The 19,540-nt window shown below is 36.7% G+C and overlaps 1 protein-coding gene across 1 annotated transcript in view; it reads left to right on the forward strand.

Annotated features, from left to right (window-relative positions):
- LOC763232 (condensin complex subunit 1) overlaps window positions 1-18,837 on the forward strand; it is a 41,006-nt gene extending 22,169 nt beyond the window's left edge. Inside the window, exons 21-32 of the mRNA XM_030986864.1 lie at window positions 3,345-3,536; window positions 4,133-4,299; window positions 6,076-6,187; window positions 7,495-7,670; window positions 8,200-8,303; window positions 9,424-9,601; window positions 11,445-11,539; window positions 12,310-12,390; window positions 13,605-13,788; window positions 14,950-15,088; window positions 15,819-16,090; window positions 18,055-18,837. Coding sequence (XP_030842724.1) covers window positions 3,345-3,536; window positions 4,133-4,299; window positions 6,076-6,187; window positions 7,495-7,670; window positions 8,200-8,303; window positions 9,424-9,601; window positions 11,445-11,539; window positions 12,310-12,390; window positions 13,605-13,788; window positions 14,950-15,088; window positions 15,819-16,090; window positions 18,055-18,198 — 1,844 coding nt within the window. The 3' untranslated portion in view covers window positions 18,199-18,837. The remainder of the gene's footprint in view (window positions 1-3,344; window positions 3,537-4,132; window positions 4,300-6,075; window positions 6,188-7,494; window positions 7,671-8,199; window positions 8,304-9,423; window positions 9,602-11,444; window positions 11,540-12,309; window positions 12,391-13,604; window positions 13,789-14,949; window positions 15,089-15,818; window positions 16,091-18,054) is intronic.
- Window positions 18,838-19,540: the final 703 nt, after the last annotated feature.

Raw genomic sequence — 19,540 nt, forward strand, 5'->3', positions numbered from 1 at the left:
CAGAGTCGACCTCCCTGCCTGCCCCATGGATGGGGTTGCAGTACAGGAGTGAATCTGACAAATACCTCTGCCTTCTTTTATAACAGCTACACTCTCACGAAGATATAGCTACCACACATAACCTGTTCTGGGAAAGGGTCTTGTTATTGGGAGGGAGACAGGAAGTCTTTTGTTTTGGGGGTTCTTATCCGATGTATACAATTAGGGGTTTGTTTGGCTAAGTTATTATAAGTGTTCTGGAAGGGGGGGGGGGGTCGAGTTACTAACCTTTGACCAAGTGACCGTACATCATTAACTCTCTCATAGCTGTGGAATGTCATGTTTTGGCCAAATTGATAGCTTCTTCTCAGAATATGTGTGAGTCATACTTCTTTGAAGTACAAAGTTTGTTAACATATAAACTTCTTACTTTCCTCCTGAGGAGATATTGATTAGAAATAGATATATATTTTTCACTATAAAACAGTTCAATTCTGACCTGTTACACACTCCCCTACTTAATTGAGTGTCGTCCCGACACTCAGACTACAACAAAATTATATTTAATTCCCTCTATACCTTGTCCCCATCGTGGCTGTTTCCCGATCCTAATACCGATGCCTAATTACCAATATGCAAATCAAAATTAACCATGTGATTAGAACTATTTTTGCATAATACAGAATATAAAAATTGAAATCATAACACATTATTGGCCAACCCGCACCACTAATACAAACTTTCTGGTCTCATGACGAGAATCACAGAAAACATATCTAGTGCAAAAACTCATCTGTTTCAGTCATTCTAGCACTCCTTATTATGTAAAACTGGTCTCATGTCGAGGCTCCTAGCATTCACAAATTATCTAAGTACTACCCAACTGATCATAACAGTTCCGGAGTCTCTACTGCCAAACCTTAGTTATCAACATAAATCTTCATATTACAGACATCTCTAACAAGCCAGATAATTTTCATGGTATATGTATACCCAATTATTCTACCCTGTGTCATTCTAAACACACAAAAACAATAATCGTCCTTATAGTACGTTTACACACTCTAGCAAATACAGCAGTAAAACTATCAACTATATTTCGTAACAACCTTGCCCTACGGATATTCCTTTCGCATATTAAACTCCTAAGATACAAAAATTCGACAATGCGATATACAAAGAAATCTTATAACTTTTGGCTAATCCTCTCCGCTACCAATGTGCCTTTTCCGGCCTCTCTACGAGGTTAACAGAAAAACAAAGGCAGAGAGATAAACCCTACTGTTCCTAAAAGTCGCCCCAGTATTTCTTCCATGAATGATTCCGGTCTCATGTCGAGGTTTTCGGAATAAACATTAAATACTCTATCCCGACTAAGTCCAACAGTAATTCGAGCCAAATCCCAGTTACATACCAGAAATCTCGGTATAAAACAATACAATATCCATTACACAACACACGCGTTACTTCGAATTGCTGACCCAAACTGAAACAACATTTCACGTTCATGGGCTCCCCTGCTTTTTCAAAAGCAGTCTCTAAAACTAAAAAATATATCCACCATGCATATCAATTCAATAAATGTAATATACATGCTACAAGTACAACCTAACTTACCTAAGTTACCAAAACTTTAACAAATGTCTTGCCAAACTTTAAATATCAACAATTTACAAGTTCAAATAAAGAAATATTCCAACTATTCATAAGTGATAAAGCTAGAGCTATACCTTCTCTACACCTACATGTACTGCTATCCCTCCTATCAATATATAAAATACCGGTGTCTTTGTATGCCATCCCTTAATTTGAGGCTCCATCCAACCAGCCGAAATTAAATACGAAAGGGGGTATGGATTGTTCCAAACACAGTATTATCATGACAGTCTCAACAACAACATATGAATAGTATTACTCCTTAATTTCCCCAAAACAATTTAAACTGAATACATTAAAGTATTCCATTACAAGATAATTTCAAAAAAATTACCCTAAACAAACAATTAGCTACAACACTCATACAATACACACAATCATTGTATCTTAAATCTACGTCGATATTTACACGTTTCTAGACATCTGTGTCCGATCGAGTTGTCCCACACGGATGTAGAAGCTCCACAGAAAGCCAGGGCTTGCACTTGCAGTGATGAAATCCCTGCCGATTACGCCATTTGTAACACGCCGATCACACGCGGAAACTGGTAGAAAATACTCATCACACCATTCGTTGTGTTGCGGTTCTTTTTATTTCAGGTGCAAAGTGAACAAAGCTAAAGTAAGCTAAAGTAAGCTAAAGCCCTGGCAATCTGGCCTAGAGGACTGTTTCCTCTCGTTCCTGCTTCTTACATGTTGATTGTAATTTGTCAACACCTATATAATGACATGTTACACCAAAAGCTTGCAGAGTCGACCTCCCTGCCTGCCCCATGGATGGGGTTGCAGTACAGGAGTGAATCTGACAAATACCTCTGCCTTCTTTTATAACAGCTACACTCTCACGATGGTATAGCTACCACACATAACCTGTTCTGGGAAAGGGTCTTGTTATTGGGAGGGAGACAGGAAGTCTTTTGTTTTGGGGGTTCTTATCCGATGTATACAATTAGGGGTTTGTTTGGCTAAGTTATTATAAGTGTTCTGGAAGGGGGGGGGGGGGGGTCGAGTTACTAACCTTTGACCAAGTGACCGTACATCATTAACTCTCTCATAGCTGTGGAATGTCATGTTTTGGCCAAATTGATAGCTTCTTCTCAGAATATGTGTGAGTCATACTTCTTTGAAGTACAAAGTTTGTTAACATATAAACTTCTTACTTTCCTCCTGAGGAGATATTGATTAGAAATAGATATATATTTTTCACTATAAAACAGTTCAATTCTGACCTGTTACATTTCTATACGCCTATATAAAAACAGTCCAATGTTTAAAAAACAAATGAAACTGACCTTTTATTCTGAGTACCATTTAAATTTACCTTCTAAACCTTTTTGCCCCCCTCCAATTTTAAATTATTTCATACATGTTTATAACCTGATGATAATAACCTGATTCAAAACGGTTTCCCAATTTTTTTTCTTTCTGTATCTTTCTTCCTGACTTTATCCGGATTTTCCTGATTTTTCCCTTATTTTCTATATTCTTCCTGATTTTTCCCAATTTTTTTTTTCCTAATTTTTTTACTCAAAAGGGGAAATGTTGTTAGATGCCATTTTTTTTCCCCCCGCGAAGCCTCTTTTTTTCTTTCTTTTTTTTTTTTTTTCTTTTTTTACTCAAGGGGGGCGTGGTTGAGGGAAAAAAACAAGCCCATTTTTAGTTTTAGTGCTCACTATCACCCCTGCACTATCTTTAAATCCACTTACCAGGTATGACCGATCTAGAGAACAAGTACTGGGTGCCTCTAGCAGAGACCGCTGTGAAGACCATCTACCGTCTCGCTGAACACCCTGACACTCTCTGCGGTGACTTACTCAAACGCCTCGCCGCTGTGCTACTGGCTAGCAGGGAACAGTCTCCAGAAGTGGCCTCAGAAGAGGCAACAGAGGGTGAAGAGAAAAGTAAGGTGGTGTTTTTTTTGTTTCTTGTTCTTCGAAGAGTAGCACTTCAGAAAAGTAGACTTACAATGTATTACTAGTATTTCTAGTGGTGTAAAATTCACTTTATGTATTCCCTTTATTTGAGGGAAGCCTTTGATAGTCTGTAAGGAAAACAACACCTCACTAGATTTAGATTTGTTCAAAAAACATTATATTTCTAGACAGACAGCAGTTTGCAAATCCTACAGACTTAGGTAGTATTTACAGCACAGTCATTCATATGTCAAATTCCTTGAGCACCAAACTATATGTAGATCCTTCCTATAGAGTGTAGTGAGAGGGAACTATTTGGAGGTCCATAAATTGACCTTTGAGTCTGCACACAGGCAAGTGTCAGAACTACAGTCAAAGCTGCTTTAGTGATCACCTGTCTACAAAGATCATTTTTTGTCTTTCCCTTGGGTGGTCACTACAGACATTTTCAACTGTATCTCTCTCTACTAGGTACATATATATCTTCAGATTACTGGACAATGCTCCTTTTAGTTCCCCTTTATAGCATTTAATACACCATGATGTGATATGATATAATCAAGCATTTTTCGTCTTCTGTTTAGGTCCAACGACTGGTTGTCCATCAGGTTTATTATCTCGTCTGATGGCCATCTCTGGTCAGATCGCCCTTCAACAATTGATCCACCTCGATGTGATGGTGCAGTGTGAGCTCAAACGAAGACACAATGTTCAAGAGAAGAAGAAGGAAGATAAGAAGGAGAAAGCAAAGGTAGGGTTTTCGTTACACTGTATGTAACTCAGGGCTCCATACCAACAGATGCACTGCGCACATGGGCACCCCAAAATAAGCCCAGCCCCCATTTTTTATTAAACTGCAATATAGGGCTCCTGCATGTTGTAGACCCCCAAATTTCAAACTGAACTCAGGTAGAAATGGTTAGTGTGGAGCCCTGCCTAACTTAGGAAGGACTTGTCATAAAAGCCATTTATTCGAGATTGAAATGTTGTTTCACCAAGGTGAATTGAAGGGTCATCTTGGTCAATCAGGTTGACATAGACCCCTGTTACACAAACATCTGAAAGTGGAAGTGGACTGAGGCCGGCCCCTGTTTCTTTCTTCTATCACCTTCTCTTATGTTATTCTTTGCTTTTATAATTCTATCACTTTCTCTTTCTGTCTTTCCTTATGTTATTCTTTGTTTCTTCATTCTATCACCTTTTCTTATGTTATTCTTAGTTTTTATAATTCTATCACTTTCTCTTTCTGTCTTTCTGGAGTGCGCCCCTACGTCGGCTCGTGAAAAGGCGACGTGAGGCCGGCCTATGTGTAGACGCAAAATTGCAGGGCCAGAGATATGTGTAACAGGGGTTTGATGATCTCGAGGCGGCTTCAAATTGCAGGCGTGAGGCCACCTCCGAAGCCGTTGTTTAAAATAGAAACCCCCATTTGACTTTCACTACTCCTAGAGCTAAGCCTAAAGTAAACACTAGCGCTATATAATGTAATCACCCTGCCGAGACCTTGGCGAGGTGATAGAGAGGGAGAGAGAGATAAGCATGATAGAGGGAAAGAGTGTTGTTATATCGCCAATTCTGGGTCATTTTGCATTCGTTCAAACTTTCATTATTTTCTTCATCTAAATTTTAAGTGACTTTTGGACATGAAAATATCTTAAAACAAGTAAAATACCGGTATATATTTCCTACTTCTCATTTCCTTTCAGGCAGAACCCCAATAAGAGTTTGTTTACACTATTACGTAAGATGATGAAGAGTACAGCTGCCATCTCTCACACAGAACTGCAAGGCTCTGTCCAAGTTTTAACGAGAGAAAAAAAAGTGGGGTCCTGATACCCTACCTGATTTACATTGACGCCTGTGTTATAGTGGTGGCTCTGTCAAAGTTTTAACGAGAGGACCGAAAGAGGGGTAGTGATACCCCGTCTGATTTACATTGGTTTCTGTGTTATAGTGGTGGGGTATAGTTTCAACGAGAGCTTTCGTAATGCATACTGTTATTCTACTTTTGAATTAAGGTACTGGAAAGTGACTAGTTTTCAAATTATGTATGAATATATTAGCAAGCAGTGGGTCTACCTGTGAACATTTTTGTCTTCATTTTGATGTTCCTGTCCTATGATAACAGGTGGCGATGACATACATGTAGAGCTCGCATCCGCTTTGATGAATAATAATAATAATAATAATCTTTTAAAGCCCACTCCAAATTTTATTAAACCGAAAATGGAAATTCTTTTTGCCCATTTGATCGTGAGCCCAGCAGCCACTGAGCAGCGCTAGATCGAAGTTGCTCTATCCCTTTAATGTTCAACGCCAAACAAGGTAGCAGCAACTCTCGCCTTTTAACGTCTTTTGGTATGACGGGGCCGGGGTTTCGAACGCGGACGCTCTACTAACTGAGCCAACACACCAGTTGTAATTAAAATCACACAATGAATTACCCTGACAATATAAGTAAGTTTGTGTTTGTTTGTTTTGATAAGTTGCTTGTATGTTTATTTATTTATTTTGTTGTTGATTCCAGAGTGAAGGTGATAATGCAAACATAGAAGATGAGATGGGTTTAGCCGGAGCTACAGCCGAAGATGCGGAAGGAGAGTTCATCAGGCGCATCTGTGATACTGGTATTGTGACAGGTAAGTCATTGGACTATCATCAGCATCATCATTTCTATCATAGGGATTATGTTCTTCATTACACAATTTATGAACAGAAATATGAACATCATTCACTAGTGTTGTGACAGGTACATGTAGGTCATTGGAGTATCATCATCATCATCGTCATCATGTTCCTCATTACCCAATTTATGAAAAAAATATATGAACACCATTCGCATCGTCTTCAAATGGTGACGCAACATCTTAACTGGGCTTTATTTCATCATAAACATTTGGTTAGGGTTAGGGTTAAAGTTATGAATTCACTTGGTGTAGGAATTTAACTGTAGAGCCACTGTCGATGGAGCATGTGTTGCAGAACCCTTCAAAACTCATCTTGTAACCTTTACGATGCCGATGAAATGGTCATTTATTAGTTCCCTAAGTCATTAAGTCATTAATTCATATTAAAGATAAAGGTGAGTTCTGGTAATGCGATTGCATTGTGAAAGAAAAGGTGTGGAATGGATCAGGAAAGTTGATCATATAGCATGTAAGTATTGGTGTGTAATGCAAGGTTCTGGAGTCATCAAAATCATCCTAAATTTGGCCCAGTCTTGGTAAAGTAACAATCACTGTACACAGAAAGATGTATATGGGACAACACAAATGGTGTCGGGGCTAGTAATACCTTGATTTCCTTATCTTTCTATGCTCATTACTCAGCCAGCATACATTTTCTTCCAAAATTGTTTGGCACATGACATTTATTTGTATTCTTGAACATTCAGTGTAAGTTTCGTAAGATTCTGTGAAAATTTATTTTCTTTTTTTACCAGAACTCAAGTTTATCTTTAAGTGTTACACTATCATAATTATGCCTATTATTACTTAAAACAGTAAATAACTAAACCATTCATACGTTTACCAAGTAATTTAATTTTTGAAATATTTGAACGATTGATTTTGTCCTGATTTGTGTCTCTTTAGAATATGACAAGATTAAAGCTTACATCTAGTAAAAGTATTCAACAAAAGCCCTAATTTAACCAGTTCACCTTTATCCTTGTTAAGCATCGCTTATGATTGCGGTCTCTTGCACTTTTCCAACAGAATAGTTCGGATAATACTTCCAATTTATGATAATATGTTATGTAAATATTATGTTCTGTTATTGTATGTACATATATTATGTAAAATAACATTTTGACATGAAGAAATTATTGTTTGTATTATGTTGTATTATACCTTACATTTATATGTTCTTTGTTATTCAGTTATATTATATTTGGAAAAATGCAGAAATAAAATGAAATAAAATCAAATCAATTATTGATTTTTAGGACCCAATCTTCTTGGAGCCATAAAGCCTCTGGTGGTCCTGATCTGCAGTAATCCGGTCAAGTACTCCAGCCCAGAGCTTAGGGCTACCGCCAGCTTGGCCTTGGCTAAGTTCATGCTGGTCAGTGCAGAGTTCTGTGAAGCACAGCTACAACTTCTCTTCACGGTCCTTGAGAAGGTATGTTGGTATCTCCCTGTTATGAGACCTAAGCTATTGTGACTTGATTAAGCCCTGGAAGAAGGAAAAAATTCAATACATTCTATTGGCTCTGTGGTATAAACGCCTCTGCTTACCCATTTACCAATGTGCAAGACATGTTTGTCTGATTTTCATAGCAATTCTTTCTTTTTCTTTTCTATTGTTTTCTTTTACCTTATTTTCTCTTCTTTTCTAATCTCTTTCTACTCATATCATCTTCTATATTTCTTCTCTCTCTTTTCTTCTCTTTCCTCGATTATCTTCCCTTCTCTTTTTTTTCTCTTTCTGGTCTTTTATCTTACCATGGTATATGAAAGGAAGCATTGAAAATTAGGCAATCACATATAGTAGTAAAGGGAAAATGGCTGATTTTTATGAGCATTTGCATCTGACCGACTTACAATATGTCACTAGTATATATTTCTGCTTTGCATAAAAAATAAGATTTGTTTGCTTCGAATGGTTTTTACCAATTTTTCATTTTGCTATTTTATGTGTATGATTGTAGTCCCCAGAAGCAATCATCCGAGCTAATACAATCATAGCCATCGGAGATCTCACTTTCCGTTTCCCGAATCTCATCGAGCCATGGACTGCCAACATGTATGCCAGGTAAGAATAAATGATACATATATTATCATTTTTATTTTATTATTATTTTATACCTGTTGTCCATCGCCTGTATAATAAAAAAAATGATACATGGAGCGAAAAATGAGTTTACCATGAAAAGCTCAAAACCTCCTCATGGAAAAAACTTCTTAACAAAAAGAGATATGATTTCAAATATAATACAAAAGAGTAATTGATAAATATTTATATAATATTGGATGGCTTTGAGTGCGATAGAAGAATATATTGCTCGAGCTATGACAATATTGGACGAGTCTAATATTGTCTTAGTGAGAGCAATATATTCTTGTATCACACGAAAAACAAAGTGATACAATATCATTATTATTATCTATATTAGTCTGACTAGAGAAATAACAACATTTGACTTATCGCCATGATATCGATATCGATAGTTGAAGTTCCCGGATGACTAAGCAATACTAAAACAATATTGGTCAGTCATCCGGGTACTGCGCTAAAGATATTGAATACATTGATTTATTGTACCACTTGGAAGCCTTATATAGATGATAATACTTCTTATCCTCGACAACCTCAACGGTGTACAATATTGGTATCTACATGACTTTTGTGGACCTCAATCAGGAAGATTATATTTGAATATTCAAAGCAAATTTTTGTTGTTTAAATACGGTAAGATAAAGTTGAGTTCTGGTCATGCGATTGCATTGTGAAAGAAACGTTGTGGAAAGGATCAGAAAAGGTTGATCATCTAGCATATACGTATTAGTATGTACTGCAAGATTCTGGAATCATCAAAATGATAGGAAGTTTGGCCCAGTCTTGGTAAAGTTCCAAGCACTGTACACAGAAAGATGTATTTGGGACTACACGAACATGTGGTGTAAAAATCTGTCCCGATTCTTATGATGTTACATGCCATATTTAGAATATTAAGACATTTGAAGAACATCTTTTATCTGATGTTCTTCCACACTTGCATAATAACCATAATAACTCTCACAAATTATTTTTCACCTCTTCCTAGAACTCAACCTTCTCTTTAAATCATGTTATATGCAGTGGGCTGTGGATGATCTAACAGACTTTTTTGTTTTAAGTGGTAAACTAAAAAAAAAAAACTCTCCCCTTGCAGGCTTCGTGACCCGTCAGCCCACGTCCGTAAGAACACCCTCATGGTACTGACCCATCTGATCCTCAACGACATGGTCAAGGTCAAAGGTCAAATCAGCGAGATGGCCTCCTGCATCATCGACAGCGAGGATCGCATCGCTAGTCTGGCCAAGCTCTTCTTCTTTGAGCTCTCGAAGAAGGTAAGCTGCTACTGATACACTGGAACAGCAGGGGAAAAAATACACGGGGGCTTGGGCGAATTAGCCCCCGAAATGCCCAAAAGAGCTCCCAAATTTTGCATAGAGTTCAATGCAAAACAAATTAAAGAGTGTTATTTTCATGCAAGCAAGCTTGAAAAGTAGCCCCCCCCCCCCCCCCCCCCCCCCCCAAAAAAAAAAAAAAAAGTAATTTTTTCCCTCTGTAACAGTTCGTCCCTGTTTTCACGAAGTGACGGTAGTGAGGAAAATCGTCACGCAAAGTGAATGCAATTTTTTTTCACTACCGTCACTTCGTGAAAACAGCGACGAGTTGTATCACTGGACTCTTTCGATCAAGTTCATTACCTTGTTATATTGAATTGATTTGATTTGAATAGAATTGAATTGATACCATTGACATTTGTATTATGTACATCAACATTTTTCGAACAAGACAAAAACAAGATAATAGAGATGAATAACTTATATGCATTTCAAATAAGAAATATGTGTAACATTATAATATAATTATATTTCATTTGTTGATGTAACACATTTCACAATTCTCCCCTCTACACTATGATTTCTTTTATAAAATTTGCATTCTTGAAACCTTGCTACATCAAGGCTAAAATACAATACCATACAGGGAAAAAAATGCAGGGGGGCTCGGGGTGAAGTGGCCCCTGAAATGCCAAAAAGAGCCCCTGAAAGTCTTAAAAGAGCCCCCCAAAATTGAATAGAGTTCAATGCAAAACAAAATAAAGAGTGTTATTTTCATGCAAGCAAGCTTGAAAAATAGCCACCGAAATTTGTTAAAGTATTTTTTTCCATGATTCCATACAGAAATATGGGCAGGCAAAGCTACCTTGTTACATTGAAAGTTTGTTATAACAGGGTTCCAACGAGGTTACACTGTGTTTCATTTTATTTCAATTTCTTTTCTCCAATCAGTTGAAACTATAGGTTTCCTGCAGTTTTTGAAATTTTGCTTTAAAGGAAAAAGATAACTTACATTTTTAGAGGTTGTTTTTGGTTATTCTCAAGAAAATGTTTTGAAAGAATGTTGTCTTGATTGCTTTTGTGATATAGTATAGTATGACAACAATCGTAATGATTTGATATGGTGAATCTTTCATTCTGTTGCCGTCGATATATATGATGACTTTATTATTACAATTTGATACAAACTCTCAGATACCATTTTTACAATCATGTATCTGCACTACCACTCAGAACCTTGATTGGGACAGTTGGTGCTTATCATGCTTTAGGTCTGAATACTATGTTCTGTCATCAAAATTAAAGATAAAGACCAGTTATGGTCATGCGATTACATTGTGAAAGAAACGTTGTGGAAACCTTCAGAAAAGGTTGATCATCTAGCATATAAGTCTTGGTGTGTACTGCAAGGTTCTGGTGTGGAATCATCAAAATGATAAGAAATTTGGCCCAGTCTTGGTAAAGTTACAAGCACTGTACACAGATGTATATGGGACTACGCGGCACGTGAGCGATATCTATCGGGTCCAAATAGATATAATAATTGACCAAATATATCAATTAGTAGGCGGTTTCTCTGCAAAATTTGTATCATTACGTATTAGTCAAAACATATTCTTTCACATGATTGGTAATTAGCTTCCATTTCATATTTTGAGAGAGGGGCGTTTCCAAAACTGGTCTTTACCTTTAAGTGGAAGATACATTTATGTAAAAATGCAGAAGTATTTTTCAACATGACACACTTCAGAAAACCTCTCCAAGCCTGGGGGAGCACTCTATAATGACCGATCGACCATTGTTTATTCCTGAGATGTTTGTTTTATTTTGTTTGTTTATCCAGGGTAACGCTGTTTACAACATCCTACCAGATGTGATCAGTAGACTCTCAGATCCAGAACTAGCTTTACCAGAGGAGGATTTCAAGACAATCCTTCGGTAAGTAACATAGCACAATGTAGGGTTTACTTTTATACAAATCATTTTGGTAAATCTACATTATGAACATGCTCATAGCCAATTTTCTTGTTATCAGCTTTAACCCTTAAATGACCTAGGGGGTGTTTCACAAAGATCCTAAGTTGAACTTATCTCCGAGTTATACTTAACAATTATGGAAAGCCATTAGCATCCTTGAAAATATTTTGTAAAAGTTATTTTAAAAGGCATGAAATGTTGATTCAAATCATTCATATTTTCTGTTATCATGGGAGATTTCATGTTCTTGATGTGGAACTTATAAAAAGTCTAAAAAACTTGAATTTTTGTGTTTGAATATTTTTCATTATGAGGCTATAAATGGCTCTCCATAATATTTAAGTCCAACTTAGAGTTAAGTTCGACTTAGGATCTTTGTGAAACACACCCCAGGTTGTTTGAGTGCTCTCACAGTCGTATTAAATGTTGGCATTTAATCCTATGTGTGTTTGGTTTCAAATTCTTCATTTACTCTTTTGTTTCGGCGCTATAATAATTTAAATCATTGAACTGGTCCATTGTGTTGTTTTTGTTTCTTTTCTTTTGTTCGAAAATGTTGTAACTGAATTCGTTTTGTTTCGAGTTGGATTGTTTACATCAATATGTTTGTAAATTTTGTATTTATCTTGCAGGGACTCCATGGAAAACAGTATTTAACTACTGATGGAGCCACCCTACTAAAAAAAAAACTAATAAATAAATATCTATAAAATAAATTTTTGTTTTCGTAGATATCTTCTGTCCTTCATCCAGAAAGACAAACAGGCGGAGTCCTTGGTAGAGAAACTGTGTCATCGTTTCAGGGCTACCAGGTAAGAAGCTCATTTCGTCGGCTGGGTGGCAGAAGGGCGTTAGCACGAATTTCAGGTCAAAAATGAAACCTCAAGCAGAAGGGCGTTAGCACTAAATCACCACAAACTTTTATAAAACTGACTTATTTCTGAAAAAAGAAATTGTGGCCGTGTTCTACTATAACATTTCTATTAGTCTTTTAAGTTTTAAACCAATTTTCCGGACGGAAAGCAAATAATTTGAAAAGTAGTTTTCGAGTCGCTAACGTCCTTCTGCTAGCCGGCCAATGATTTTCTTCCTCATATATATTTTTTTTTCTTCAAATCTCTGTTGTATTGCTGGTTAGAGAATAAACCAATTTGACTTTAAGCCATGCAGTATGGGTAAATCTGCCGAAGTGATTGATCAAATTTTGCCTTACAGTTAGTATCAAGTTTCTGCAAACTTGTTTCTACGAAAGAGGAGTAGTACAAAACATTTGGAAATTTGAGGGGGGGGGGGGGGGGAGGGGATCCTGATCCTGATCTGAATTACATCATGCTAGTTTAAAATGTTTATTTGATGTCCGAGTTTTATTTGCAGAATAAAAGAAAAAAATTGGAGGGGTATTTTCTTTTCTCACAATGACATGATCACCTGTCTTTAACGTTTTCTAAAGTCATGACATTACTTTGCATTCATAGATATTTATACAGACCATACACTGAGAGTTATGTCTTTTGCTCGTACATAGTGACTCGTGTGTATACTAGTCATAGCTTGTGGATGAAATTTAAATATCTTTCGATAAAGTTGGAATTATCTCTTCAACTAAAAAAACGGACACTCGGGCTCCATTTTGATGTAGCTTTTTGCATAGAAGACCAAACTGAAATGGAGATTACCAGTTTCCTGCAGCTCAACTTCAAATGCTAATTTTCACACTACTGACATCGCATCTATGTTTTTTTCCTCCCATCATAATAAATAATATAATGAATTATATGATTATAGCGCATTATACAAGGTATGTCTCTATGCGCTTTTCATTGTATTACAAGCTTAATGAAGTACATGTATCTACTATTGAAACAAACAAAAATTCTGACAAGATCTTAACTAAAATAGTACAACAGTAACTAGATAGAAAAACATTATAATTCATTCTTAAATAATGATACAACAATTATGGTGCAAGATTTTATTCATATATTACAAGTTGTAGACATATACAATTTCAATTCTTTATATCAAGATCTGAAACCCAAGTCCGTGAGCTAGCCTTCTGTCTGTCACTGCTGAACTTCAACGACAAGGGATTCCGCAAGCTCCAGGAGAACGTTGCCTGCTATGCCGACAAGCTTGCTGATGCGGAGGTCTACGGGTACTTCACTACCATCATCTCCAAGGCCAAGAAGGCGGTCAAACAAGAAACAAAGGTCAGGGACCCATTTCACAAATCACGACACCTGCGTTATATCTACCAAGTCCAAATATATATAATAATTTACCAAATATATCAATTAGTAGGCAGTTTCCTGTCAAAATTTTTATCATCATGTATTAGTCAAAACATATTTTTTCACATGATTGGTAATAATAGCTTCCATTTCATTTTTTGAGAGGGGGTCGTTTCCAAAACTGGTCTTTACCTTTAAGACTTGTTTTTTTTTTTAAATATTCATTATGCGTATTGGTGTACACAATCAGAAGCAAGGATTTCAGTAGTTTATAACATAAACTGTCATTTGTCACTGATGACAAATTTTGTGAAACGGGTCCCAGGAGAATTGAATGATTTTGCAGCTTCAAAGGACCCTGTTTTATAGAAATATGTTATCAGTCACAACTGCAACAATTCCATAGCAACTTTGCTCACAGCCATTCAAACGCAATGGTTTTAGTAGCTTCTCTTATGAATTTGTGTAACTTGTTGTTGCTAACAGATTTTAAATCAAGCAAACACTATTAGGTATTCTATCTCAAGTTTTTTTTTTTTTTTTTTTTTTTGTTGGGGGGGGGGAGGGATGATGCTATTTCACCTCTTCGCTTTCATATACTTTATAATTTTTTGTTTGTTTGTGTGAATGAATGAAGTTACTATCTGGTTGAGACTCATAATTTCTATCAGAATGATTGATATTCAGGATCATTTTGTAATCTGGAGAAGAAAAAGATAGAAGACAAGGTGCAATATCAGGATAGTTGCCTTTTACATGCCAAATGTGTAATACATTTTTTATCATGAAAACCTGGGAATTCCAGAATAAATTTTAAAGTTTGCGTTTTTAAACCTTTTTTACAGCAGATTCTGTAAAAGGAGATCATCAATTCAATGTTCCTGTAGATTGCATTGATGATATTTACATCAGAATAGGTAGGATGTTTGGAGAAGAAAAGACATTTTATTTAGACTATAACAATGCTAGAAGACTAAATTTACTTAGATCATGAAAGAGTTTCATCAGGATGGTCGTAATAATGATTTGAGAGATCAAAACTGTTCCTGTGGGATATGATACAAGAATTTCCAAATTCTAAATTAGCTATTTTGTTTTGGTTATAACCAACTGTGGTCTGAATAATTTGATTGAATCTAGGTTCTAGTGGAGGATTATGAGCAGAAGATGAATGAATTCCATCTGAAAGGAGCCGATGAGAATGCTACGGCCGAGAAAGCGTCTAAAGCTTCAACAGCTGCTGCTGCACTCACTAAAAAGAATGGCAAAACGCCAGCAGGTAAAATGATGTCACTAAACTTTCTCTCTATCTCTCTCTCTCTCTCTCTCCCTCCCCCCCCCCCCCCCCCCCCCCCCCCCCCCCCCCCCCCCCCCCCCCCCCCCCCCCCCCCCCTCTAATTGTATCATTAAAGGTAATACAAAGTTTTGGTATGGGGTCATGAATTCGGTTCAAATGAACATATTGAACGCATATGAGGTCCTACAATATTCAGTTATCGTTTTCGCGGTTGAAATCGAGTCTAAAGTTATGAAATTGTAAATAATAAACCCTTTATGTTGTATAGCTCCCTCTCAAGGTCAAGATATAAATTAAGCTATAAAACAATGTTTCTTGACTAAAATCTACAGATTAGTTGTTCCCGTTCGGAAATTATATATCACGACTACATATTCTGAGATTATCATGGTCGCAGCTACAATTGTATGGCCGTAAGCGCTAGCTGAAATTTATCAAAATTTACCGGGAGTACCGTTAAATTTTTATATTCAATTTTGCTCGAAATCAGAAGCGTTTTAGGGGCTAAATGCATCCAAATATATCAAAATTGTAAAGAATCACTATCCCGCCAATTTTCAAAATTTACTGAAACTTTGTTATACCTTCAAGTTGAATTTGGTTGACTTTGTGAATAATGCATTGAAATCCAAGATCACTGTTGACTGTTCTGTCCGTGAATCAGATCCATATGCCATTGTATCTGAAAACGATTACCTCCCTCTTTTGGCAGCCAAGAGACGAAGCAAGAAGGGACAGACCCCTGCCAGGACCCTCAAGGAGAAAGATCTAAACCGCGCTAGCGACGAGGAGGAAGAAGACGATGATGACGACGAGGACGATGTCGGTAACAGACGCAAGCCCGATGTTCTCAATACCTCGCTCCCTGATCCTGGCTCCGCCCCTAGGGTGAGCAGGAAGGGGCGTAAGAAGGTACCCCCTCCTATAGCCTTCTCTAGCGACGAGGACAGTGATGATGTTTTTGCTCCTCCTCGAAAGCCCAAGGTGAGAAGCTGAATAGTTTGAAAACTTCAGGGTATCATTTCAAAGTGTGAAAATAATAATTATTATTATTGTTATAGGCATTTCTATAGCGCCGTCTGCCCGTCTATCTAGAAATTTTATTCCGAGGCGCATTAATTATTACCCCGGTTTTAGCCTAGCTGCTATTAGAGCACTCTAGCATTTCAAGGAATTAATTCCTGCCAGGTACCCATTTACCTCACCTGGGTCAAGTGTGGCAAATGAGGATTAATGCTTTGCCAAAGGACATTAGTGCCGTATTGGGGATCAAACCACGTCTCAGCATTTTTACAAACCACAATTGTTTATATGACATGTCACTAGATGCATTAATTTATGAATGAGTGTCATTTATTTGAAAAAGCATCTCTGATTAAAATTCTCTCTTTATTAACATGTATTTTAAATTCTGAGTCTAAAGATATACATTTTCTAAGATTTTAAAGGGATCGTTTAACAATGTTAAATCTGAGATACACGGCCCTACGTGTTATCAGTGTCTGTGATATGGTGTAATATTGAAGCCCTAAAAAAATTGCGCTTCAAAATGATCAAGAAGTGCCTCAAAAAAGTAAAAATCTTTGAGTGACCAGTTTTACCATACTCGTTTTCCCCAATAAACTGTAGTGTTATGAAAACCGGCAATCGGCTTGTAAAAGTCATGGGGTTCCTGACTGACCTAAAGGTTTATAATTATCATTTTGGATTTTTTTTGTGAAAGGATCTAAGACAAAGTTACTGGATCCCTTTAAAACACTAAGTGCTTTTTATCAGCAAGGGATAGCTAAATAATGTGGTGACCTTGGTTGTCATAAAACATTCAAATCCTCCGTAAAATAATAACACACTGCACCTGTTGGATGATATACTAGTAGCCATGAGCATGGTTGGATCAAATAATTAGGCCTGTTTTCATCATCCTGAGTTTGCCAAATAACCCGCTATTTTAACTATCCCGATTGCAAATTAGCCAGTTAATTTGCGTCCTCATCAGCCCGCAGTTGAAATAAGCGGTATATTTGGTCGAGAAAATATCCAGAGAAATGTTGGTCTTGTTTCCAAAATATCCCGCTATTTTAGAAATAGTGGGCTTATTTGCGCCCGTCCGAGCTACAGCTGTAGTTTGTGATGAGCTTATCGGTCTGGTGGAGACGCAATTTTGAGCTTCGGGATAATATACTGAGTCTGAAAATAGTGGGTTATTTGGCAAACTCAAGCCGATGAAGACATGCCCGATTGTAATGTAAGGAATTATAAGATAGGGAAATGATGTTTGATCATGTCCCATAACACTACCACATTGAGATGATAAAAGCAATGAAATGACTTGTAATGTAGATATGAATGAATACATCTGATATGAAACCAGTTTTATGAAGAAAGGCAGGCACATTTGTAGAAGAATGAAATTATTCTACCAGATAGCAGCAAAAATCCACTAGCATTGCATTGTTTTTAATACCTGTAGTAGCTTTTTTCTTAAACTATTGTGAATATTCTTACAGGGGAAGCCCACTCTGGTATTGAGTTGGTTATAAGCTTTAAAATTAGAGTAAAAGATTAGTAAAATTCTGAGGAAATAAGAAAGTTAAGTTTTAAAAAAAATTATCAATCAAACAGAAATTGACAACTCCCTGTTGTACTTTCCAAGGACCTTTCCCGTTCGCTCCGTACTTTTGAACAAAATTAAACAATTCTAGGAGTTTACCTCTTCTAAGAATAAATGAGTGAAATTTTGACATGCTCTGTGTCTGTTATTTTCCTGTTCTGTCAGTTCAGTTTGATATACTTGTGTATATAATTTTTTTTAATTCAGATGGATAGAATTTTGTGTTGTTTTCCTATTCCAGCAATAATTTGCAGGTTTTAAATGTTAAAACATTTAGATGTTATTTTCCTGTTCAGTTTAATGAATTTGTATTTTCTTTTTTCTTTTTCCTTTTCAGATGATTCTTGATTCAGAGAGTGAAAGTGATGAGGAGAACATCAATCCATCCAAGTCAAGATCAGTCAAGAGGTCAACCAAGCCTAAGGGAAAGACACCTGCGAGATCTCGCAAACAACGGCCCTCTCAACAACTGGAAACTTAGAACAGAGATGTGTATATTCACCAGTCATCTTTTAAGTGTATATTAACCCATCATTTTTTTTCATGTGTATATTTTCAAGTCTTTATTTGAGAGAAGTGCCTGACAATATTTTAGAGATAGTTGCAGATAGTAGCAAGTTCTTTATCCTTAAGAATGACATCGTACTTCCACTATCATATTAAGAATCCCGGTGGTGTCACTGACTGTATATAGTATGTAGGAGACTGGGCCATATTTTAGCTTAAAGCCACATAGTAGTCGGTGTCCATGTACTATTGCATCATAATTCGCTGACACTAGATTTGGTTGGATTACCAATTAATGTGTCCCGTGTGTGCAAAAGGTCTCGGAAGCAGCGAAACCGTGGTCCCACCAGAAAAATACTCCAGCTTGCTTATATCTGGGGTTCGAGGGAAACTTGATATATATGATGAGAAGTCTAAAGGTGGTGAGCTAAAGCACAGTGCATTACACAAGATCTGTCTGTCGTAAAAGTCGAGTCCACTCTTGGGAATTGGCAACACCTGTTATTTGGTAAAGACCAGAATGGTGTCAAATTCCCCTTCAAATCCCCCTACTATGCCTATTTATGGGTGCATTCAAGTTTAGGGAAATGTTTTATTGGGGGGGGGGGGGGGGTTGAACCTGAAATCTCATTGGATATAAAAAGTTATATGTAATTGGAATTTATGCTTTGTAAATGCAAATTTTTAAACAAGTGACATGTATCTTCTGTTTTTAAATGACTTGTTGAATTTGTTGAATTTGAATTTGTTGAATTCTAAAAAAAAGCTATAATCTTGCATTAGTCTGCATTTGTGAATGAAATACTTGAATAATTTTTTGTATATATATAGTTTTAGGCTTAATTGATGTGATGTTTGCTTATCATGTGCTCCATAAATTCTGATGTTGACCTTGTATTATATTGAGGCTTGTTTTAGCACTGATGTACTATAATGTACGCTTGAAATCAGTTCAACATCCACAGTGACCATATCCACCCAAAAGGACTAGTAAGAGTGATCAGATACATACTGACTATACTGCGTTCTATGTTATTAATGTTATAAATCATTTGTCGATTGGTGCAAACTGTCACTCAGATTGAATATGTTTTTGGATGAATTCTTGACTCTGTAAGCTTGCAGTGCTTGCTGCCTGCTCAACTAACATAACAGGTACAATCAGCTGTTCCCTGAAATCACGGGATTTCATATGTTAATTTTAATAGTCCAAAATGGATGTTTTTTTATCACTCAACTAAGCCACTGGATCCGACAGTGATCCTTAGCTTGCGGTAATCAGTCTTTATGCCTGTCTTCATCAGCTCGAGTTTGCC

Source organism: Strongylocentrotus purpuratus, unplaced genomic scaffold (genome assembly GCF_000002235.5).
Source record: "Strongylocentrotus purpuratus isolate Spur 01 unplaced genomic scaffold, Spur_5.0 spur5_scaffold_16, whole genome shotgun sequence".
In the NCBI taxonomy this organism is placed as follows: domain Eukaryota; kingdom Metazoa; phylum Echinodermata; class Echinoidea; order Camarodonta; family Strongylocentrotidae; genus Strongylocentrotus; species Strongylocentrotus purpuratus.